The sequence below is a fragment of the Podospora anserina genome, chromosome 7 (assembly GCF_000226545.1).
Source record: "Podospora anserina S mat+ genomic DNA chromosome 7, supercontig 1".
In the NCBI taxonomy this organism is placed as follows: domain Eukaryota; kingdom Fungi; phylum Ascomycota; class Sordariomycetes; order Sordariales; family Podosporaceae; genus Podospora; species Podospora anserina.
The window spans coordinates 957,088-980,893 of record NW_001914854.1 but is presented as its reverse complement, the minus strand read 5'-3'; the positions used below and the strand labels follow the sequence as shown (position 1 = coordinate 980,893).

The following is a 23,806-nucleotide window of genomic DNA, read 5'->3' as shown; positions in this document are numbered from 1 at the left end:
GGGACCTCAGACAGATGTTGCTGGGCAAATGTTTTCGAGAAAATCCGGACGACAGAAACAACTTGATTTGGGACTCGATCTTTTTGTGGTGTGTATTTGGTTTATTTGCTCGACCTCGATGCTTGACCTGCTTCAACTATCGAGGTCCTCCGCCCCCCGCATCCCCCGAGGCTTCCAGGTAGGATGAATTCCGGCGTTTGACTGCTACCGTCGATACAGTGAGTCGTTGACAGCTACTAGTTCGACGTCGGGAGTGCTTGCTGGTCCGTCGAAAAGTCGGAGCGACCGTAGGGGGAATCCGGAACCTACTCGCTAAAGGGAAGGTAAGAAATCGCCAAGTGGTGATCGGATGGACACCCCGAGAATCGTGGGTCAGAGGTCACGGTGGGAACACGATGGGTTCGGAGAGAAAGTGGTGCTCAGATGGTCCCTGTTCAAGGGCGGCAACGGTGCAAATGAAGGATTGTGGGAGATCGGGGGACACGATGCGTTGGAGGTGTGCACAATCGAGAAAATAGAGTTGCAGATGTGAGCTCCCGCAGATCAGCGAGCCCAGAGAATGCAGAGAGAGGAAACACCAGGCAGGAAACGATGAGGTGGTGTTTCGAGGTACGCCGCCAGATCTTGTCGCGTCGAAACAAAGAGGCACTGCCGGGTGGTGGATGGTTGGGGAATGCAGGGGGCGTGTTTCCGTCGGTCGTGGTCGTGGTCGTGGTCGTGGTTTGGTGATTATTAATGGACCCCTTCTGGGTTTATTAAAAGTACCGTCGAAATCAATGTTCGGTCTGGGATGCTCGGTGATGGTGCAGAGGGCAGCCAGCTGAGAGAGGGCAGTGGTTCAGGACACACAGTTGATTTGCTTTGCTCAGAGAGTCGCCGTCAGGGCCAACAAGGTCCAATCAGTGGAGGTTGTGGAGGTTGGGTCGGCTTAAACAACAACAAACTGCGGCGTCTGAAAAAGTGATGGAAGGGAGGATGGGACCCTAAACCATTTCCAGCCCATGACTAAGCTAGCTGTCTGTGCTGAAGAAGTCTACAGTAGGTAGAGTTACTTGACAACACTGTCCTGAATGCTCCCGGCACGCACGGTTCTTTTCTCTCTGCAGGATCCCGTCCAGTTTGCTGTAGCCATGGTTAAGTTAGCGGCTTGGTTCTGTACTGGATTCTTCACCAGAGGCCGGCACTGTTCGTTTGCGGTAAACATAAACGTGTGATGAGATTGAAAGCAAAGAAAGTACCTAAAGGTATGTACACGGTACCCACCCAAGCCAAGGTACCATTCGAGAATGTCTTGGCAAGACTTTATCTGGTGGACCCCCCGCCGTTTCCAGGGTCTTGTCCATTTGAGACCTGTGACAGGATTGATAGGATACAACGGCAACCTCAACCTCAACCCTTCAGATGGCCATCCTCCTCCAACCACGGCGCCTGTCTCCACTCTGGAAGCACTCTGTTCTCATCGTTTGAGTCAATATACGAGCTGACAAGATCGTAGAAGATGCGGTACGACTCGGGGCTCAGGTGGAGACCGTCTGGCAAGAGGTGCTCTAGATAGCCACGCTGTCCCTCTGGATACCCGAGAGGTGGGCCGTTAGGGTTGAAGGACGGCGTCTTCTTGATGGCAGTGTCCATTATGGCCTTCCAGAGATCAACCAGGGTAACACCGGCGTTCTCGGCGGCCACTTGTCTGGCAGCCTCTGAATATGACGCGCTGATCTTGGCATGCCTTGTCGCCGAAGGGTGCCCGGAAGCGAGGTCAAGCTCGGTGATACGGATCTGGTCAAGGGGCGGTGGGGTGATGAGGAAAATCTTGGGCTTGTGGGCTGTGATGGTAGGATGTGTGATGATCCGCTTCAAGTTGATCTTGTACTTGTCGAGGGGAACATGCTGGTGGTTTGTGGGCAATGGGACGCAAGCATCATTGGCCCCAAGGAGGATGAACTGGCCGCTCATGATTAGTAGGCGCCATACACGGGTTTCATCCAAGCTCAACAAACCAGGCACTCAATCTTCGGCACGCCCGGACCAGGCGGGGAGAAGACCTGAGGTAAGACGGCCAGGGCATTTGATGTGTTGTAGCCTGAGAGCCCGCGGTTGATAACATCATATCGACGGTTGACTTCTGATACGGGGGAAAAAGACAACCTTATTAGCCCTGAGAATCTCAGCTCAAGAACGAGATATTGCTACTAACTTGATTGCAGGGCAGCGTGGAAGGAGAAGCCGTCTACTAGGTCGATAGCTCCCTGAAAGATAGAATCGCCAAAGAGGACGATTTGAGGATAGGAGGCCTGGCGGGGTCACGGTTGCATCCGTTATCAGCCCTACATTCCCATACAGAGTCGATATCGACTTGGAGAACTGAAGACTTACCGCCATGGCTTGTGACGTTCAGATTGCCACTCAGCTAAGGGAGCTTAGCTCTCGCTGACTAGCAACTGGTTTTCTCTTGAATATCTCTTGGCGGACCCTGGGGTTCGGGGAGAGCAACAGAGAGAGCAGAGAGAGCAGAGAGAGCAGAGAGAGCAGAGAGAGCAGAGAGAGCAGAGAGAGCAGAGAGAGAGCAACGAGCTTCCCAGGAACGGGGACGAAAGCATCTCCCTCGTGCGAGCCGGGACCTCCTGTCCTCAAATACCCGAAGCTCCCAGGTTTCAAGTGCCAGCCACCAGGGACTAGGGGACTGAAGAAGCAGTTGCGACATCCATGGACACACGGAATCTAGAGCCGACCCACCGAGCTTTTCACTGACACCTTGCGGCTAGCCCCGCAACCCCCTTCTTCTTCGCCCCCCATCCCTTCCCCTTAAGATCCCCCAGCTTGCAACATGGGACAAAAAGCCATAGATTTCCGGACACAGTAGGCCGTGTTGCCGTGATACAAAAACAAACACGCGCCTCCCCCTCTCCTCCCCCCCTCCACCCCCCCGCGCAAGCCGCCGTAAGCCATTTGAGGGGAACAACAGATCCCAAAGAGACGGAAGCCCTGGTCAGGCCCAGCAAGCCAGCAGGCCAGCCTCCCCCCCAGGGCAGGGCCCAACCGGATGGCTGAATGGCCCGTTCAGGAATAGGTGCATGATGTCCCCATCTCACCGCATCACCGCTGGCGTCTCGGCGCTGTCCACACCGGGCCCATGGAAGGAGAACACAAAACTACTGCACAGTAAAAATGCCGATTGGCAACCCAGTCACATGGAAGAGCTCTAACCCTGGACGGGCCGCCGCGCGCAGCGGCCAATGATCGTCGTCTCGTCCAGTCATCGAATACAACGATGTTTTTTGTTTTTTTTGACGGCTCAGATTCGACCGAACCCCGCAAAGCGGTGTCGACTTGTCATCAAACTTACTGTGTAAGGCTTTGACAGAGGATGCTTGCTAGGATTTTCTCGGATCTGGTGATCCCAATGCCCCCCTCCCCATGCGGGATGTCCCCATGATATTGGGATTATGGGGACGTCTCACTGGAAAGGGTGAAAGGAAACGTTCGGAGATATTCCGCTTTTTTTCTCTTCTTCATGTCTTTTGTTCAGATTCGAGGTTCGAGATGTCCGCGGGGTAAAGTGGGGTAGGTTGCTGGGGTGCCTGGGGTTTTGTGCAGGCATGTCTCAGCTTATCGATAACAGCTGTCCCTCGAGGTACCTACCCTTTCCCCCCACGGCCATTCAAAGACGTCAACCGCCACCAATACCACCCGAACCTTCTGTGCCTCTCTGATAGATGCGAGTTATGTCCTGAATTCCATCACTTATTCCGTAACCTTTCCATATCCCCCCCCCCCTCCCCGTAACGTAACCTAGCCTTCTCTCAGTATCCCACGAATCCGAAGTTCCAGATCTGGCAACCCGCGAATATTAGACACAGCCTCCTTTGTTTTCCACGGTCGAAACCACCACCTGTACCAAACTTTTCTTTCTGCGCAAGAAATGACATTGATACGTCCAGGAGAAGGAAGACGGCAAGAGGAGGAGGCCTGCTGCACATGCGCAACCCTCTTATCCACCATCTCCTCCCGTCCGCCACCACCACAAGACGTATCATCCGAAAAGCAGCCCCTATCCGACGAAGACGAGGATGACCAACAACTCACAGGCGGAGATCGGAAACTACTACTCCACCAGCAGCATCACCGATTAACCTGTTGCGCCCGCGTAATCTGCGCTGACTGCATATCTGTGCGCTACTTCTTTTTCTTCCGCTTCATTCTTGGCATTGGACTCTCTATGTGACAGAAAAGAAAGACTAACCGATAAACCCCCTTTTGTGTGCAACAGAAAAACCCCCGCTTCCTAACCTACTGCCCTTACTGCCAAAGCTCAGGGAGATCTTTGTCGTCATCTTCTTCACCGAACAACATCACCCGCTCTCTCACACCTGTTCTCAGTGACGACACTCATCCACCCCCTTATTCCTCCCTCCATCTTCCCCCAGCTTACACACCCCTTTCATCATCATCATCACCACCTGTACCCAAATTGAAACAACCCCCTCCTCAGGAAGAAGAAGAAGAAGACATCCTCCACTTCCTCACCCCCCACGACAGCATCCCTTCCCTCTCCCTGTTATACAACCTCCCCTCCTCCCTCCTAAGATCCTACAACTCCCTCCCCACCGACTCACTCCTCCACGCCCGCCGCACCCTCCTCATACCAGCCTCCCACCTCCCCAAGGGGGCAATCTCCCATTCCCCCCGTCCCTACGAGGGAGAGGAGGAAGAGGCCCGGAAAGGGAAGATACGTCGTTGGATGGTCGCCACAAAGGAGCATGACTATGACATCGCGGTCACTTACCTCGAGGGGGCGGGGTATGACTTTCACGAGGCGGTGGGTAGATATAGCGATGATGTTAGATGGGAAAGGGAGAATCCGATGAGGAAGGGGGATGTGATGAAGCAGGGGAAGAGGAAGGTGGTGAGGGGGTTGGTGGGGGGTTTGTTGGGGGGGTAGTATCCCCTGGGGATGGGGTGGGGTGAGGGGGGTGTAAGATATGGAGTATGAGATGGGATGGATATATGAAGGGGATATATTTATGGTGGGAATGGCATGGGACAGGGGTAAGGTTACTTGGGAAGGGATATGTACACATAGTCGACGGTAGATTTTAGTGGCTTAAAGGCGTGCATGGTTGGTGGCTTGGATTGACATCTTTCGAAAAGAGCACACACTCATTTGCAAGTTTGAAGCATACTCACACAACTAAAAGGCCTTGATAAACATGCTCAATTACACTACCACAAACGCCTAAAGCCTGCCCCTTGCTCAACTCCAGACTCTTTAACAAAAAAAGCAACTCGCTTTTGGTTTTTCTGACGCTGGTGCTGACAGACATTATGGCTACCTCGAAACAAGTCTCCGCATATAGGTACGTTCCCCCACCCCCCATATAGACATCTCTAATTCCCCAGTCAGTGTACTAGAATGCAGACCTCGTACGGATGTCCTATCACCAGTTAGCACAATCCTCAAATCGTCATCAGACTTCACAAAAGAAACTCACCGAAATCTTCCTCTCAATCTCCCTCACGCTCCTGTCCAGCTCCCCAGCAATCATCTGCTTCTTGTCATTCGCCAACAGCGCAAACCTCTCGCACAGATCCCCATCAATCACCCCCTTGACGGGCACATAATACCCCCGATAAATCAAATGATCCCTCCCGGCAAGCGGCGGATCCTCGGCCCTCATGTGACTCTCCAAGCTCTGGAAGAAATCCACATCCTCCCTGCTCACAAACGGGATCAGCACCCCCACCGTCCCCTGAATCCCGCTCCAGAGCAAAACATCCTGCCCGCCCACAACAAGATTCGTCTTGGTGATCGACGTAGGAAGATCCTGAGTGTAAAAGTGCGCCATGAGAGCGGTCCGATTGGGTGCGCCGTGGAGGTAGCTCTTTGCGTGGACGAGTTGGATTTCCGAGCCGGGCTCGTCCGACTCCTGGGAGGCGCGCTCGGGAGCCCGCAAAATCCAGACGTTGCCGAATTTGTCTCCGCCGGCGACGGATTCGTAGTCGACCATGGCTGTGCAGGTCGTCCATCGGTTGATGGTGTCATCCGCCCACGCAAGGAGCTTGTTGCTTTCGGGTTTGTAGACGGCGTAGGTAATCCCCTGCTGGACATCACCGACGACGATACGGTTACCTTGCGTCTGCAACGACACGATAAGCTGAGGGGCAATCTCGGCTTGGGCCTTGCGGAGAAGCTGCTTGAGACCAAGATCATAGATTCTCAACGTCTTGCCAATGCCGGCGAGGAGACGGCCTTGGAAGGGGATGAGCGCCATGGGGGGTTCTTCAATCTTGGTCTTGTGGATGAATTCCAAGTCACGGCCATCGTCGTGGAAGCGGTAGACATGGATGTAGCCTTCGCTGAATTGGCGAGGGCTGAGAATCATGTCCTTGCCGGTACCAACGATAAGGAAGCTCTCGCCGTCTTGGCTGGCAAACGACACAACGGCAGCACTGATGGCGGCTTCGTTGTTGTCGAGGTCGACACGGTTGAGAACGCTTGGCTCATCGCTGACAGGGTCGACAATGCTGATACACGATGCCCACCTGTTCCTGGCCTTGGGATAGCCAAACTCCTCTGGCGGCAGAATGGCTGCGTCACCATTAGTATTAGACTGAGCCAGCAGCTGCGCCCGGAGCTCCGGTGGGAGAGTATTGTTGTCGGCTTCGATGGTGTAGAAGTAGGGCTGCTCGGGGTGTTTGACCAGGCGCTTTGGTGTATAGGTCAGAGGAATGGACTTTTGGATCATGTTGTCCCCGAGCTTCTCGATGGTGAAGATTCTAACTCTCCAGTTAGCAAGAAAACTACCAACAAAGTATCGAAACAAGGTATAAAACAGCTTCTTCAGAAGGAACAATTGATACGACTGGCGTCGTAATCAACCCTCATAGCAATTGCATAGGAATCCCTTTTATCATCATACAGCAGCGGAAGTAGAAAGAGATTAAAAACGTACCTGAGGAAATTGGCGTGGATACCCACCATGCCTTCCAGACACTGCTCGCTGCTAAAGTTCCATCCATACTCAAGATCTACATAGCTCAGCGGTGTCATTACGAAACCCTTGGTAATAGGGTCCGTGTAGCCCAACCATGGGCGGGAGTTCAGGGCGAGCACACATGGCCGCCCCTGCACAGAAACCTGGAAGAGCTTGGTGGGCTTGGGGCCCAAGAATTTTTGACGGGTGTCCGTAAGCTCACCAGTGACCTCGTCCAACACAGTTCGGAGGTAGACACCAGAGTGTAAGCCGATATGCAGATATAGGGTGGTGCCACCGAACGAGTCTTCCATAGACATGATGGAAAGCGATGCCGGCGCCGCTGTAAGAGCCTGGATCGACTTCATTTCGAGGGTGGATTCCGGGTCGAGGCTGAGAATGCGCACAGTGCAGTCGTCACACCCAACAGCCAAGAACGAACTCCGCCGTAAGCCTTCCGGTACCCTTCCCAAACTCAAAGACGTGACGGTACCAGACATTTCCTTCTTCTCGTCGTACTCGGCGAGAGATCCATCTGCATCCATCTCAAAGTACACAATCTCGCCCGAGCTCAGAGCAATGACGACTTGATTCTCATTGGTAGCGGCAGCCACAATCGACCGATGCTGAGGCGCTGGCCATTCATTAACACGACCTTGGACAATATGTCTAATGCCCTTGGGGTGAACCTGAATAAGACCTTCCTCGCCCAGCTGTTGGACAGCCAATGTTGGCACAGTGGTGAGGAATCCGCTGTCACTAACTTCCTCGACGGTTTCGCCAATGCTCAATACCAATGTCGCGTTGGTGAACGAAAGAACAATGTAAGCATCGTATTCGTCGTACTTTGTGAGCTTGGTCGTCCAGACTGCAGCAGGTGTGCCAGGGAGTTCCGAGGCAACAATTTCTGATACCTCCAGCCCATGCTTAAGCATACGGAAAGAGCTTCTCGCACCGTTACCACACACCGAGTAGATTTGCGGCGCGTCCTCTCCTGTCAAGTTCGCCACTTTGCAATCTATTTGAGGGTTCATCGAGTCGATGCTCTCGACTAGAGTCAGATTTTCGAGTGGGCGAGGCTGGAAGTATACCGGATTGTACGCGGCACGAGAGTCTGTTGGGAACTCCTCGCTCGAGAACTCGAGTTCCTCGTCATCATCGCCGAGCTTTTCGAATTGGTACAGAGAATGGTTGCCAAACTCGCTTGCCACAAAGAGGAAACCGCTCTTGAGAATGCACAAGCTTGTGGCTATTGGAATCGTATCAAAGTATTTGATCTTGAGTCGTTTCACCTCTCCGGTGGGGTTCCCATTGTCGTCCTCGACCATATCCAGCGTGACCTTGAAGAGATCCCCATCTTCTGTCTGCAGCAAAAAGAAAAAGGCACCTGCGCTGCCCTTGAGCTTGTGCATGACGCCCGAGACAATGGTTCGCTTTCTCTGGGGATCCTCGGTAGGACCCCGCCGTCGTGGAATTGGTACGCGGAAAGCCTCCTGATTCGAGTGCCGATAAGTAACATTTTCCTCGCCGCAGACCAGAACACCACTAGGACCATCGCTGCCGCCGGGAACCTGGAAAAGTAACGAAGAGGTTGGGTCCACCGCGTCAGACCACTTGCGAACCACATGGTTCAGACCGAGATCGAGTTCGTAGTATACAAGCTGTGCTTCTGGCTCCTGACCAGCCTGCCCAGTCGGGTCCTGGTCTGCTTCGGTGTAGTCGAGCTCCAGGGCTGCAAACACAGGGTTGGCGTATCCAACATCGAGGGCGACGAGCGAAAGCACCAAGACACCGGGCTTGTGTGCTTCCAATGGCGAGGAGATGGTGAGCTCTGCTTGGGCGTTGCGATTAAGGACGTAGACAAGCTTGTTCTTCTCGAGCGAGGCAATCAAACAGGCTCTTCCTTTGGGATCGGCGGCAAGATATTGGCCAGGTACAACACGTCGAACACCCGACTTTCCAAAGGTCTCTAGGTGGATGCGATTAAACCTGTTGGTCTTGGGCAGGTACTCGATGATAGCGATACGGCCCGAGTCTGTCGCGAGGATGATGTAGTCTAGGCTCATATGAATTTTTAGCAAAGGCTCGTCGCAAAGGCCCTCTGTGATGGATCCGAGGACGGCCGCTTCGAGTCAAGGCGGAGGATCATCATGCCGCCACAGCTGCGGAGCGGATACCGAATCACTAAGTGTCCAAGATACTGAGGTAGGGGGAAAGACAACAGTGCGACTTACCCTTGTGGCTGCCAGCAAGGCGGAAGGACGCAATGGCCCTAATAATTCCAAAGACATCCTGTGATAGAATAGTGTTGACCTTGCCCTGCCGTGGGTCTGGTTGGAGTAATGTGAGGCGAGAGCCAGAGGCGGTGATGATTTGTTGTTCTTTGGTTCCCGAGAACTGGCCCAGCAACGCTTGCGATATCGTGGTTGGCGGCTGGATCGTCAACGAGTACAGGAACATGTTAGAGGTGGTCGCCATGATTGCTCGGCGCGCAGAAAGCCGGCGCGGCTTCTTTGGGAGAAATCGACTTTGACAGACTCAGAATCAAAACTAGCGATGTTTGTGCTAGAGAAGTCGGTGTGAATATGAGGACGGACCAAATCCAGTGGCAGGCAAAAAAATATTGAGATGCAGGAAGCTGGTCAACCACGCCCCGCGCTTGCGCTTGACAGCACCGCGTTTCTCCAAGCCAAGAGTTGAGACCGTGCTCCGTCATTTCTCATACTGTGAGAGTCGCCAACGTATGGAGATTTTACACAGTGCGGCCTCTCCATGGTGTTGCTCCCATGTGGGGTCAGCTAATCTGCATTGATTGGTGAGCGCCAAGTTAACTGCCCGTCAGAGCTCTTGAACCTCCAAGAGCTCCAAAAAGTCAATCGTGAGACATCACCAAATTCCCAATGGCGCTTCCGGCAGATCTTGCGGCACGCTCAGCGCTGTCGAGAGTGTGTTCACACTGCTCAGTCTCTTTCAGGAGACAAGCCGGAGCCAGGTTACCCAATGGCCTTTTTCAGGCCTCACAACGACAGCAGCAACAACGCTCCGTCCATAGCAAATGCCCCCCTCCACGAGCTGCCGTCGATAGCAATGTCCCCAAGCCTGCTCCAACCTCCGTTACGAAGCGCTTCTCTTCTGGCTTTGCCTTTGGATCCAGTGCGCCCGCACCCACCAAGACCGAGAAGAAAAGAGTTCTGGAAGCCGATGACCTCTTCCACTCGTTCACCAACTCTCCCATTCCCGAGATCCGGAAAAGAGCGGCTTTCATGAGGCAGTATGCCCGCTGCAACCACCCCGACCACCAGCCCCATGGGAACCTGGCACCTGCCCATGTCGACTTCGAATGCCCTGACTGTGGTATTCCAGTGTCCTGCTCCAAGGAGCACTGGGCTGACGACTATGAGAAGCACCTGGAAATATGCGATACACTGAGGCAAATCAACGAGGACGACCACGATCTGCGGTCCGGCCGCTTTTTCCCCGAGTTCGAATATGCTGGGCCACAAATAGACGAAGCTCTGATCAACATGACCAACTGGGATACCTTTTTATATACCCGCTCCTTCCTCGCCATTGATGATGATAGGAGCATGAGACAGGCCACGAGGTTACTCACTTATCCCGTCACAATTGCCAGCGTGCTTCATGAGCTTAGTCCATACAATCTCAAATCTGGAGGAAGGCTGACTGCAGAGGGTTTGAAGAGCTTCAGCGGTAGGTGTCGCCCTTGGCATTGGGGATTTGATATATGAGTCATCTAACCTACTCCCAGCTCTTCGATACACTCTTCACCCACCTAAAAACGGCGGTGGCATGGACATCAAGGGCCTTCGGGTAGAGGCCCCACCTGTTCGTCTGTTCATTCTCGGTGCCCGGGCCGAGTCGTCTCTTCCTCGAGATGTTTGGGTGCAACTCGCACATGTGTTCCCGGGCTCCCGCATTCACCTGATCTTTATTGGCCCTGAGAGCATGACCAACCGAGACAACGAGTTCCCGCTGCCCCCTCGGACTGCCACCAACCCCTTCGGTGCCATCGTCGAGGACCGGGTCTGGCCTACCATGAAGATCAGCACCATCGTGGACTACTACCACACCCTCCACAAGACCGGTCACTTCTACCCTTACGACCCCTACTTTGACTGCTTCGTCATGTTTCACCCCGGTCTGGGTCACCCAGCAAGCTCCCATGAGTGGGTAGAGACGCTTCCCATGCTTCTGGAAACCAAGGCCCCCATCATTGTCACTGGCTACACGCAGGAGGATATGGAGCGCGATGTTGCGTGGGTCAACAAGACAGCTCATGGTGAATTCGACATGCTTTTGGAGCCTGGTGAGAACCGGTTCCGCAGTCTTCGGTGGGATTTGAACGATCTTGATCCCCAGGACGTCAGTGCCGGCAACTGGGGCGTCTGGGCATTCAGAGGCAAGAGGTAAGCTATTCTTGGATCTACTGATTATGACTTCCCTTTGCTAACATGTCCCGCTTCAGATATGAAACCACCCGCAAAGATTCCGAATAAGATGTTTCCAACACTCGCGACAATGATTTGAACTCTATGTGTTGTATAGTAACTCTTGTTGGACCGAGTCTGACAAAGCTGTATGTATATAAAGCTGTAACAAAAAAATGACTGCTCCAGTTCTCGGCTGTTGGTCGTGAGCGCATTTGCTGCGCACAAGCGGAACGTTATGGATGCATGGCAAGGCTGCAGCGTGTTCATACACCATGACCGGAAGGCGGTCGCATCCAGTACATGTATGTACATGCGGTAGAGCGGTAGGAAGGCTGCAGGATGCAGCAGGGGTATCTTGAGCCTCAACTCTTGTCAAACGGTTGTCAACGACATATGAATGTTTACATTCCAGCACCGGGCAACGAGTGGGAATAGGGGTCACAAAGGGGCTTTCGCTTTGATATCCCTGCATCCCCACAGGATCCACCTGACAACTCTTGAGACCAGGGATGCCGTTGAAACGAGAGTCACATGCTGTCGATGCCTTCTGTCTCAGGTTCACGATGAGTCCTGTGAAAGATGTCGTTGGCACCACACCCGTCGGCACTCTTGAATGTCTGAAGTTTTTCTCATATCTATTTCTTGTGGTGCTGTATTCTGCTAAGATACCCTGTATTTACAGTGCTGCTACAGCACTGTGCAGTGATGGAGTGACGCACTGCATCTGATGTGGGGTTTCACCGCTTGCCGTTTCGGGCCAGTGACATAAGGCGACCTGAGCTCCGATAAGCGATTGATCTGCCCACCGCCCTCCACAGCTTCAAGTCAACGACACCCACGCACCATCACCAGTCCGACTTGGAACTTGAACAAGAGCTCTGCTGGCCACCAGTCACCGAGTCGGCGAGATGCCTGTAAGCAACCATACTTCGACATGACGACCGCAGCTGCCCAGGCTCCCAGCCGCGTCCAAACACCCAACCCACCACCACCGGGGCCGGTAACGCCTCGACCCAAGCCATCGCGCACGTCGAGTCTACAGTCAGAGTCGGGGCCAACCTCCACAACAGCTTCAGCTGATGCGTCTCAGACGCCTGCCCAGTCAGGAGGAGCGGCAGCTCGACGAAGCGCCCGCCCGGCATTTCCCACCACCGACCCCCTCTCAGACAAAGCCACCGCTCTCCTGATCCGCCGCATCCTCTGCCCTCAGCATATCGAAAAGGCCAAGAGTGCGCCAACACCGATCGAGGAGCTCTTACCGCCGCTGACCAGTCGCAACGATGTGGATCTGCAGCTCTACGTCCTCATCGCCATCATCCTGAGGGAGTACATCCAGAACTGGTACAACAAGATTACGCCCGATGAGACATTCGTTGCCGAGATTGTTCAAATCATCGCACACATCACAAGAGCCCTCGAGCAGCGGCTGCGGAAAGTGGACCTGGAGAGCCTTTTATTCGACGAGATTCCAGATCTGCTCGATAAGCACATCACTGGTTGGTCTTTTTGTTCCCCGAGTCTGGAGCGAGCTGTCGGAGGCTGGAACATGAAAGAAGAAGGAGCCACAGGCGATCTCGTGTCCAATTTTGGGTCGTGCTAACGTTGGAGACATCCAGCCTACCGCATAGCCCATGATCCCATCACGCAGGCCCCCATCAGGACAAATGCTCGCGAGATCTACCACTCGCTATGTCCACTCCCCGCGCTGACACCCGTCCCCCGCCCAGAGGACCCTGAAAGCGTTGCCCAACAGGCCGAGAATGAAGTAGCGTATCGTCAACTGCTAGTTCACGCCGTCCTGGCCATCCTGCTCCCCACCGAAGACCTCGAGAATGGGTGCCTGACAGCTCTGGTTGGCCAAATATTTTCAGAGCTAATCATCGGGAACTCGGTCGCCAACAAACTATCGGAGCCGTGGATGATATTGGAGATGATCATTATTGCGACACGAACGTTGGGCAAGAGAAAAGCAATCGAGGACGAGAATCCTTCGGGGCGGCCGGGCAAGGGCTCCTCGGCTGGTCGCCGCGGCCTCTCTTCGGTGCAGGGCTTGTTTTGGATGGTGGTGCACTGGTGCTTCCTCGCGACCTCATTCATCAGATTGGCCTTCATGGTCCTCATGACGACCCGTTCTCTGCCGCCTCGAAGCTCTCACAGCACGGCCCAGCGCAAGAATGTGGTTCAACACGAGGTCGGACTGGATTCTGGACCACTCAAAATGCCCGTGTTGGCCTTCAGATGCTGGTCGGCAATATCGAATCTGATCGAGATGGATGTGCGGATGCCATGGCTCTGCGGCGCATTATCGATGGTGCAGTGGGTTACCATGACGGGACCAGGACGAATCGCGGCCGTGGATGGCAAGCTTGACAGGTAGGTGGCTTCATGTTTACTTAGCATTTCTGATATATCCCCACCCCCTTTTTGCTGTTCGCCGTCGCACTGCATGAGCAGAAAGTCACTGGACTTGAAGAAGTGCCGAGTCCGGCACGAATCATGATGCTTCCTGGCGAGTTGCAAGTGCAACATGTTTAGGTCTCGAGGGGTCTTGAGGAGTGTCACTTGGGCCGTTGCCTGTGATGTCGTCGGATGTCACTGGACGCATTGTGCAGCTGTGCTCCGGCCAATGCCCAGCTGGAGCAAGGCTTCGGGGTAAAAGCTGGTGCTGCAGTGGAACGCACGCTTCCCACATGTCCTGCGGCCGAATCGGCGACCCGCATACGGCGCAGTTCTGTCGTTCTTGTTCCTCTTGGGGCCTGCATCTGGTGCCCCCAACCCATTGGACCAATCGCGGCGCCGCACCGCCTTGGCTGCGTCCGATTGCTCGAGAAGGGCTTCTGTCAGGCTTTTGACCATCCATCAACGAGTCTCCTCTACGCGCCCGGGCTGGAGCAACGGGACAGGGATCGGGCCACCCTCTTCCAAGCCATCAATCATGTCGATTGGACACTTCTCTATCGCACCTCACTTCCACGCCGAGGACGCCGAGCACCCCGACTTGCTTCACTCACCGCTGGCTTCCTTTGCGCTTCGCACCGCCCCACAGCGTGCCGTCTTCGTCGACGTTGTTGCTCGACGACAGGCAGAGATCGTCGCGATGAGGCTTGAACCTTCTCGGATGGTGTCTCGGCTGTCAAACCGAATGACAGATCATATATCCCCTCTTAGGTTGTCTTACAACCCGAGCTAGGGGAAACATGAAGGGGGCGCATGTGCAAAGGAACCCTGGAAGAGCATCGAGTCACCTTGTTACGCCTGTCGAGATGTGATCTTACCTGGACGGCATGACGTGAGCCAGGAAAAAGGAAGTCAAAGACAGCTTAGCCATGGGGTGCTCCAAGCGCAATCATCAATGGTCCCCCCTCTCCTCTCCTCCGACCCAAGTCCGATGGTCCATTGGCACCCATGCTCAGGACCCCCGTCAGCGAAGTGTGTCTCCCCACCTTGTGCCTCACCCCGGTCGTTTCTCCCCACACATTCAGCAAGAAGCTTTGGCCGCCTTTGGTCTCCCAACTGCAGCAGCCTACTGGGCCGCATCAACCGGGGTTGAGATGGTGGTGGTGGTGGTGGTGGTTGTGGGCTGGCTGGCTGGGTTCATTGCTGAGTATCGAGACTGCCGCGGTTCCCAAGTCGAAAATCCCTTTGGCTTCCCTCTGGACGTTTTACCGGGTTACGTTGGGGTCGTTTTGTGATCATCTGAACTTTTGACACACAGACACACACCACACAGAGTTGTGTGTGTGTTCCGGCCTGACCTTTTTCTCTCCGAGTTGGTGCTTGAATGTCACCTTCCACAGCACTGGCTGATCAAGTTTGGGGGGGGGGACCAGTGTCCAGTCCCTGCTACACACCATGACCACCACCCATCCTACCACACCTTTTACCTACATCCTTCTATCTGCTTCTTATTGTTCCCCCACGCGAAAGAAAACGGAAATGAAACACCACACGGGCGGGCTGTCTCACATTATGGGATCATATCATTTGACCCCCAATTTCTGATTTATTTCCTGTTGTGGTATATTTTTCTGACAGTCTGATTTACAGGTTGCTATCGCACGGTATCCACCAGTACATACTCAACCAAGACACTGGACCATTGGCGCTCCCCCCACTTTTGCGCAACGTGCGCGGGGCGCTCTTTCCTGGTAATGCGCCAGGGAAGGGGACGTTGGTTGCTCCAGAAGGGGAGGAGGGGTTGAGAGTGTTGAAGAGGAGGTGCGCTAGGGGGTTATGGGGGCTGTTGGGGGGGAATGTTGCCAAAATCTACTTTGGGCTTTCACCGTTCAGCGGTGGTGCTGCTGCTGCTGCTAAGAAAACTACACTGCAAAAGGAAAAGGGAGATGTGTCCTCTGAGGGGAGCTCACCTTCTTCGTCAGGGGAGGACGGCAGCGGGAAAAAGAAAGCAGCGAGGTTTGATGATGATCTTGTTAGTAGTAGTAGTAGTAGTACGCAGGCTAGGGAAGGAACGGACCGCGGCCACGGCCACAGCCAACACCAACGACACCACCGCAAAAAGGCTAACAAGGATGATGCTAGCCGTCGGGGGCGCCGGAGGACAACAAAAAGTAAGGCTGCAACACCAACGACGGTGTCTGCTGATGAAGAAGAAGCGACGATGACACCAGAAGAAGAGGAGATTTTCTCTGAAATCGAGAGAGGGATCCTGGACGTCTTTTCTGACGCCTACTGCAACAAGCATTTGGTTTACGGCCTTGTCGAGCTGGTACTGGTGAGGTTGATGCCCGAGATTGGGGAGAGGGGGGTGCTGGAGCTGTGGGCGGAAAGGGGGGTTGATTGTACTTAGGTTAGTGAATGTTTTGGTAGTAAAGTAGTTGAATGTATTCACGAATCATTCATTATCAATGATTACTAAAATTTCGAGCTGCAAAGAAAAATGGTATAATATATTCAGGTTTGACACAGGAGGTGGGGGGGGGTTTTAGAACTAGCCGTTCCACTGGGCAAAAAAAGAGAAACACACAGCTTCAGCTGTCAGACACAACACAACCACCGCAAAGAAAATCCAGAATCAACATCCATAAAGAGCGTATAACAGTCAAACTGTCTCCATATTCCAGAGGACAGTGTGGCAGTGTGGTGTGTGAAAAATAAACCAAAAAGAAAAGGGTTGATTCTCGAAATTTCCTCTGAATGGGCGTGGTCCTATGCTGTCTCTTTTCCCCCTTTCTGCTTCCCCTCTCAACATGCTTCCTGATTGTGTGATTCTGTCTGTTTCTCTCCTCCCAATATTGTGCATTCCATTCCCTAATGAAATCACCCAAGGTAAAAAAAAATAAAAAATGAAATCCATCCACTATGTCAAGAATCACCCCAATCTTGAGCCCATCTCAACCGTCCAATATCCTCCTCCAGCCCGCCCTTACCTCCCCAATTATGAAGCAAAAACAAAAACAAAAACAATAAACACACTTTCATTTCCATCCACTCATTCCATCGCCAACCCCCAGTAGGCCCTTGCGGACCATGTCCATCAACCTTTTATATTCTTTTCGAAAACTTTCGGTGCTTGAAAATATGCGACTGTTCGTCCATTTGTTCGTTCGATGCGTGTTCGGTCGGTCGATCGCTCCCCCTCTCCCTCTGCCCGTGTGTGTGTGTGTGAGAGAGAGAGAGAAAAAAAATTCAAAAACAAGTCCGAAGAGAAACCATGCTGATAGTAATTGTACAGAGTCAAATGAAATAGGGTAGTCGGAAGCCAATCAACTAGAACAAAACCGAACGAGAAAAGACCAGATGGAAATGACAACAAGAAAAAGATGCGAGAGTCGGTTTTGGTGACCCTCGCTTTTCGCGTGAGCGTATAGTCTTCCGGTGACGGTGACAGTATAGTGGTATTCAGCAACGCCAAAAAGGGGTATATAAAGTGTCGATGTATCGAAGAAGAAGGTGGGTATGTGGTATGTGAGTGTGTGGTTTTCCGAAGTGTTGTTCGTTTGTGTTTTTCGCTGCCCTTTCCAAAAATTCCGTCAGGAGGAAAGCATCCTCCTGTGAGATCCCAACTCCTATCCCCTGGTGACTTCAAAAGCAATGTTGCCTGCCGACTCCACTTCCTCCTCCGCCAGACACCTTAAATAGCACCAACAAAACACCATGGAATGCTGAAAGAAATGAAGAAGAGCGAATGGGTATGTATCAGGCGGTAGTTGTCGGTTCCAGCTTGATAGAGGTCGTGTTCATCATCTCACTGTCGCCTTCGGGTATGCGCGAGAGTCCTCCCATGCCATGGGCCTTTGCTAGCTGCATTTGGTGGATACGTAGCTTTTCGGTAAGCTTGAGCAGAGTCATGTACTCGGAATGGTCAGCAAATCCACCAGAGTTGGTGATAAAAGACAGAAGAGTATCCGCTGCTCTTCTTGCATCCTCTTGAGTGGGTGAGCTGGGAGACGAGGGATTCGCCGTAACTGGAGTCGTTGAAGATCTCCCACCAAGGCTCTGGTTGCTGGTGCTGTGACGGAGCTGAGGTAAAATCGCCTGATCGATACTGAAATGCCCACCTGACGGGTTGGCGGATGGCGGCTCCAGTGCCGAAGATGGTGCGGTAGATGAGACATGATACTTTGGCGTCAGGGGCTCCGTGTTCTGAGACTGGTTCATGTATTCCAGGTCCAGCGTCGGAAATGTCTGGCTTCGCGGGCGTTGGAAACCTCCACCTGGTGCTCCGGGAGGCGGAAATCCGCCAGTATTGGGATCCGGCGAGAAACCAAACGAAGCTGCAGGACTGAGAGCGCTCCCAGAAAAGGAAGAGTTGGCATGGTCGGTGTAAGCACTGTTTAGCGATGCATTGCTCTGCGTATTTGTGTGCTTGTAGGCATTGTCGGTCGTAAAGTCCATGAAACTGTTCATGCTTTCCTTTTCTTCGTCGCTCTTGTTTGCTGACAAGGGTGATGGTGACAGGTGGCCGGCTGGAGACGCTGGGGAAATGGCGCTTGATGGCTGGGAAGCACTCAACGCTGGCGAGTGGCGTCTACTGTCCAAAATGTTGGTTTCTGACGCCCGGCGCATCAGTCTCCCGGGGCCCATGCCATGCTTGAGCATGAACTTTTCCAGCCAAGCCGAGCTGTTGTGCTCCGTAAAGGAGTCACCACCGCCGACCATAGAAAACGACTGGGCCTTCTCCTTGACCTCTTCGGTAGTCAGAGTTTTGCCTTCCTTTCGAGCATTACGAAGGAAAGCCGTCAGCGCCTTTTCAATGTCTGCTCCCTTTCCTTTGCCACGCTTGATAGGTGAACTGCTCCGATCCTCCGAGTTCAGGTATTTGTCCTTGTGTCTCAGGACCTTGGAGACGGTACTGTGAGCAGTGTTAGAGGAAAACATGCACGGGAACATCGCATCACAACGAGGGGGTCCATCAATTCCTACCTCCTCTCCACGCCAAAGCGCTGGCCGATGTCAGTCTGCTTCGCGTTGGGGTGGTCCTTGGCATACTGGCACATGGCGCGGCGGTCATCGTCCGTCAAGGTCTTTCTCGGTTGGGAGGTGGTGGTCTGAATCGCTGGAAGCTTCGTCGTCTTGAGCGGTGTAGTGATGGGAGGTATGGCGATCGGAGGGGCCGAGTGAGGGCTGTAGTTGTTTGGGTTTGTCAACATACTCGGCCAGGTAGGCGTCGGTTGATGATGAGGCATCATGAGCATTGGTAGCTGTGTGTGAGAGGCATGCTGTTGGTGCATGGAATGAGGAGGCGGTGGTGGTGGCATCCTGTTCAAATTTTCCGACGGTAGCCCGTGAGTGATGGGCGGGATGGACGAGTAGCCATAGTTCCCTCCATAGTCGGGCATGGTGGTTTGATGATGGTGGTGATACGAATTCATGTCGACCCAACTGTCGTTGCCATATGTGTTGTTATCGTGTGCTAAGTGACTTTCCTGGTCCATGCCCGTCGAGGCGATGATCTGGTTGTGCATTCTGACAGAACAGGCTTCGTCCAACAGAGACGAAACCAGACGGGGGCGCAGGTCAAGTCAAGGCAAGCAGAAACCACTGGCTCAGTGGGAGCGAATCACTCAGTTGATGGCAACGGGGTGGTGACTAGCTGGTGTGGGGATCAGTCCGCCCAGGAAAGGATGCGCAAGACAGACACTCTCAGGAGAAGTACATGCATGATACGGGGGGCCGAGGACAGCAATTGGTTCCTGAGGGGGCGTGCAGCGGCCTGGCCTGGGGAAGGTCGCAAGAGGCTTGGTGTGGAGGCCGGAAGTGCAGTGGTGTTGCACTTTCACGAAGTCTTAGTTGGGTAGCTCCTGCAGAGGTGTTGGGAGGGTGGTCGTTCGGCAGGTCTCTTGGTCAAGCAGAGCGCGGGTCGAGGTGGATGCAGACCCGGGACTTGGACGGGGACAGCACGGGGTGGAGTGCAGGGCGAAAAGGGGGCGGAAAGAAGCTTGTATGGTGAGTTAGTTAACCCGTAGCCGCCGTTGAAGATGTTTTTCCCTCTTCTCTCTCTCTCTCACTCTCTATCCGCAGACCTTGGCGTACAGAGCAGTCGTCGGACAGAACTGCTGGCGGGATATGAACGGGTGGTGTGCCCTACCGGTCCGACAGAGGTCCCCAAAGCGTGCAGAGGTCAGGCCGAGCCGGTGTCGAGGACATACGGGTAGAACAAGCGGAAGAAGGGTGACTGGCGTGCAGCAGCAAACAAGAGAGATCTACCAGTCGCAAGTCGACAGTCGGCTGCAGAGCTGGCGCCGCAAATGCAGTTCAACCTGTGGGACTGGGACAAGATAAGTTCAGGACGCGCAAAAGACAAGGCAAGCGGCCGAGGGGACCACGCTTGGGCGGCATATGTAGGTACTTGTACTATGTACGCGAAGGAACCGTCTCTTGTATCTCCCGGCAGGGGTCCAGGGCGAGCTTGGTTCGGATTGGGGGAGCACGGGAGGGGGGTCGACTGGGGAGAACGGCGCTCGCTGGAGCAGCCGGGGTGGTCCGTCGTGAGTGTCATTCAGCAAAGAGACATATGGTGTTAATCATTGCTCTACTAGCTAGTGTAGCAACTTTAGCTAGCGGATAGTGAGCGGCTCGCGAGGGAGATGCCGACGAATTCCAAGTCGCTGATGGGCCATGGAGCTGCTGAGACCAAGCCCGAGTGAGCACAGTGGGAGGAGAAGGAGGGATCATGCCCACAGTTAGCGTCGTCAGATGGGACCAGAGAGCGAAAAGGACCTCACTGATGAGCAAGGCAAGGTCAGTGAGAGGATGAGAGGTACCTTGCCAGGCCAGGCCGGGTTGTTGAGGAAAATGCACGGTACGTACCGCGCACCATGGGAAGACATGGGGACATGGGCCCTTGTCCCCGTGGACCAGGGGGCCAGGGGGGGGGGGGGGCAGCGAGGTGAGCGAGAAAAAGAGAGAGAGGCCGCGGGCAACTGATGAGGGAAAAAGATGGAGGGAAAAAAGCAACAGCCGTAGACATAGGAAAAACTAGGAGAGAGGAAGAAGAGGGGAGGCTTGGCTGACGCCGTTAACACGCTCAGGCTGTCTCTGGCGAAACGCGGTGGCTGCTGTTGAAGTCCTGCTTGTTTCTTTTCGCCGATGATGAATTTACCTGGTAGTTGCAAGGCAGTTTGCTGGAAAAGCCATGTGTTGAGTTGTTCCTGCCTGTTGGGTCAGGGCAGGTCAGTTCTGCCTTCCTGGTGGAGGTATATCAGGGCCTGTCCGGCCTGGAAAGAACGAAACTTGTCAATGACCGTGGCAGGTGCCCGCATGGCTGGCGAGGATGGCAATTGCAATGCTGCCTTCCCTCGCCCATTCAATATTTTCCTATCCAATATTCAATCCAGGGTATCCGATGCACAGACCCCATTGAAATGCCGGAATGCATTTCAGGCATTGCACAACCTCACCTGCTGCTTGGGCTTCCAGGTTGACAGTCAGCCAGGTAACACTCCAACCTCGGCCAGCTGCAGACGGAGGCGTTTCCAGGTTCCTGCACCTCTCTCGATCCATCTCGTTATTCGTTATTCGCTGTTATCTCGTTTCGACAGACCATGGGCAATTGGTCAACAAATAGTACCGGGCCAAGTGCGAATCATCAGCTGCCTTCCCGTGTCTGCAACGAGACATCATCTCGAAAGAGCTTCAGAGCTTCAAGGGGACAGGGCAAGGGTCCCGCCTCCACAAGGTGCGGTCGCTTAACTGGCCCGCTGTGCCCGCTGTGCCTGTCAGGCCCTGTCAGAATGGAACCAGCTTAGTGCACCTGCTGCTCTCGCCAGCATCCATCAAGGTGCCACAGGAGAGGTCTCACAGAGTCGAACAGACAGTCTCACAGGGCCCTTCTGGCAGCACCACAGCAGCTTGCCAAATGCGATCGACCGCCAGAAAGAGACGTTCCATGCTCGATACTCGATCATTCTAGTGGGTGTCGGCCCGCAAACCGCACCACCGCGAGACACAGCTCAGAGACATCGTGCCGCTGGTCTGCTGGTCTGCCCAAGGACGACAATGCGATTGTCATTTGTCAATTCTTGCTAGCGCAGCCATCATCTGGGATCGGCTCGATCATGGCTTGAGAGCTGCTCGCTGCCTCATCTGGGATTGAGATGGACACGACTCTCCCCGCTCGTCGCCAGGACCCCCAGCCAGCGCGCCGTGACACAGCACTACAGGTGTCAGGGGGTGCTTCCGGAAGCAAAGACGTCGACCTTCCGATGTTTCTGCTGGGGAGCTCACGCTTCATCGACGCTCCATATCGATGGGGCTCATGAAATTGTCCACAAGTCTTGAGAGAAGATGTGCGCTCTTTTTTTTTTTCCGTCAGAGCGCGAGACATTCACGATAGAGCTCGTGGCCCATGAAAGGAACACCGGGCAGTATCCTCCGGTCTGGTGTGTGTGTGAAGCACCACCACACTCCAAGAAATGCAACATAGGGTCAGCTAGACAATAGCAGCATAACGCCTTCGACGCCTCAAGTTCTCTCATCCGATAATCAAAGAATCTCGGGATCGGCTACATTGCCAAAAGCAAATAGAGGGGGCCAAACGAAAAGTAAGCTCAGCTCCAGATACAGCCCTTGAATTGGCCTCGAATTGCCAATGTCACGCCAGATGAGATATCGAGCATCCGTACACTCTAAGAAACCCGAACGGCGACGAGCCGCGCCAAGCTCGACAAAGGACCTCAAAAGACACAAAAGCTTTCTTTTCCTGGTTGTGGTTGCGGTCGGAGACTGTGGAGTTGCAATCATCGTTATCTTCCAAGCGATCTGGGTTACAGTGCCCTCTTCACCAGCTCGCCCGTTCCTCACAGACAAAAGGCACGGGGTCTGGGGCAACGTCGGCCACCTGCGGCCACCACTCGACCTCTCGGGACCTCTTTTGTCCAACGGCGATGATCAGAGAGGCAGGTCAGGATTATCATTGGGTGTATTTTCCGGCTCGATGCGGGTTGCACGCCGCCGCCATTGGGCAGAAAATCATCCCCACGGTGAGGTCCAAGCGTGAGGCCGGCCTGGCTTCCCACTGGTCAACAAGTCGTCAATCCTCAACAGTCCCATTGACAGATGGCTGGCCAAGAAGACATGGGAGGGAAGCATTTTTTTTCAAGTGGGAAACTGCTTTGGGCCTAGCGTGACTCTGGACCTCACAATCAAGCTGGGCAAGAAGAGGAAAAGGCTCCATGTTGCCGTCTCAATGTGGCGGTGCGGACGGAGGAGGAGCGTGAGACACCATCAAGACCTCCGACGGTTATCATCCTGAGGAACAACACCTTCGTCTGTGCCAAGAGAAGCGCTCTCTGATCTTGGCGCAGGGGTTGCGGTTCGGCTCTGCTCACATGATGAGGTCGTCGACGTACATGAGCCGATGGGTAACAGATCTTTTATTTGCTGGGTGCTCTCCCGGATGGCTTCTCGGGGACCAATTGACCGCAAAACTCTCACAAGACTCCATCGTCGGCTTCAAGTGAAGGACGACAGGTCAACCACTGGGCATTGACGGTGCCATGCTTGGCGATCAACGGCACTACGGAGGCCCGCAAGCTGCCGCTCTGTGATCCACAGCTTAAGCCAAAAGAGAGATCTTGGTCCACTGTGGACGGACACCAAGTGGGCTCCTGTGGAGGGGTTGTGGTTTGTTTTGACGGAGAGCAAAATGAGGGGTGAAGATGGATCGCGGCATGTTCGGACCTGGAGAAGAGAGATCAAACAATGCACCTTGAACCCCCACCAACACGCTCAGCCCACTGAGAGCAATGAGCACATTCTCGCATCTGATCGTGGACGGTGGGCAAAAGATGCTCCCGTATTTGGCAGCCCCTGTTCCCTTTCGGGCCTCCTGAGAACACCACCCGAAGCAGCGTTTCCCAGCATGTGGGTTGCATTGTGCGAGGGGCAACACGATCATGGTATCAAGGCCGGCAAGAAGGAACG

At 54.0% G+C, this 23,806-nt stretch overlaps 7 protein-coding genes across 7 annotated transcripts; 4 read left to right on the top strand and 3 right to left on the bottom strand.

Moving 5' to 3' along the window:
• Positions 1-1,389: 1,389 nt before the first annotated feature.
• Positions 1,390-2,379, bottom strand: PODANS_7_2040 (uncharacterized protein; the record flags this gene model as incomplete). Its single annotated transcript, XM_001907782.1, has 4 exons — positions 1,390-1,941; positions 1,998-2,122; positions 2,195-2,291; positions 2,374-2,379. 4 exons carry the CDS (start codon positions 2,377-2,379, stop codon positions 1,390-1,392), a joined length of 780 nt encoding a protein of 259 aa, XP_001907817.1.
• A 1,888-nt stretch (positions 2,380-4,267) lies between these two features.
• On the top strand, positions 4,268-4,939 carry PODANS_7_2050 (uncharacterized protein; the record flags this gene model as incomplete). The annotated part of the gene is made up of 1 exon (XM_001907781.1): positions 4,268-4,939. A coding segment is annotated over one exon (672 nt), but the record flags the coding sequence as incomplete, so codon positions are not given.
• A 466-nt stretch (positions 4,940-5,405) lies between these two features.
• PODANS_7_2060 (uncharacterized protein) lies at positions 5,406-9,449 on the bottom strand (the record flags this gene model as incomplete). Its single annotated transcript, XM_001907780.1, has 4 exons — positions 5,406-5,432; positions 5,490-6,755; positions 6,866-9,032; positions 9,202-9,449. The coding sequence occupies 4 exons, from the start codon at positions 9,447-9,449 to the stop codon at positions 5,406-5,408; spliced, it is 3,708 nt and encodes a 1,235-aa protein (XP_001907815.1).
• Positions 9,450-9,871: 422 nt separating this feature from the next.
• On the top strand, positions 9,872-11,402 carry PODANS_7_2070 (uncharacterized protein; the record flags this gene model as incomplete). The annotated part of the gene is made up of 2 exons (XM_001907779.1): positions 9,872-10,575; positions 10,673-11,402. The coding sequence occupies 2 exons, from the start codon at positions 9,872-9,874 to the stop codon at positions 11,400-11,402; spliced, it is 1,434 nt and encodes a 477-aa protein (XP_001907814.1).
• Positions 11,403-12,356: 954 nt separating this feature from the next.
• On the top strand, positions 12,357-13,799 carry PODANS_7_2080 (uncharacterized protein; the record flags this gene model as incomplete). Its single annotated transcript, XM_001907778.1, has 2 exons — positions 12,357-12,918; positions 13,039-13,799. 2 exons carry the CDS (start codon positions 12,357-12,359, stop codon positions 13,797-13,799), a joined length of 1,323 nt encoding a protein of 440 aa, XP_001907813.1.
• A 1,611-nt stretch (positions 13,800-15,410) lies between these two features.
• Positions 15,411-16,229, top strand: PODANS_7_2085 (uncharacterized protein; the record flags this gene model as incomplete). Its single annotated transcript, XM_001907777.1, has 1 exon — positions 15,411-16,229. A coding segment is annotated over one exon (819 nt), but the record flags the coding sequence as incomplete, so codon positions are not given.
• Positions 16,230-17,578: 1,349 nt separating this feature from the next.
• Positions 17,579-19,347, bottom strand: PODANS_7_2090 (uncharacterized protein; the record flags this gene model as incomplete). Its single annotated transcript, XM_001907776.1, has 2 exons — positions 17,579-18,734; positions 18,806-19,347. The coding sequence occupies 2 exons, from the start codon at positions 19,345-19,347 to the stop codon at positions 17,579-17,581; spliced, it is 1,698 nt and encodes a 565-aa protein (XP_001907811.1).
• Between the last annotated feature and the right edge of the window lie 4,459 nt (positions 19,348-23,806).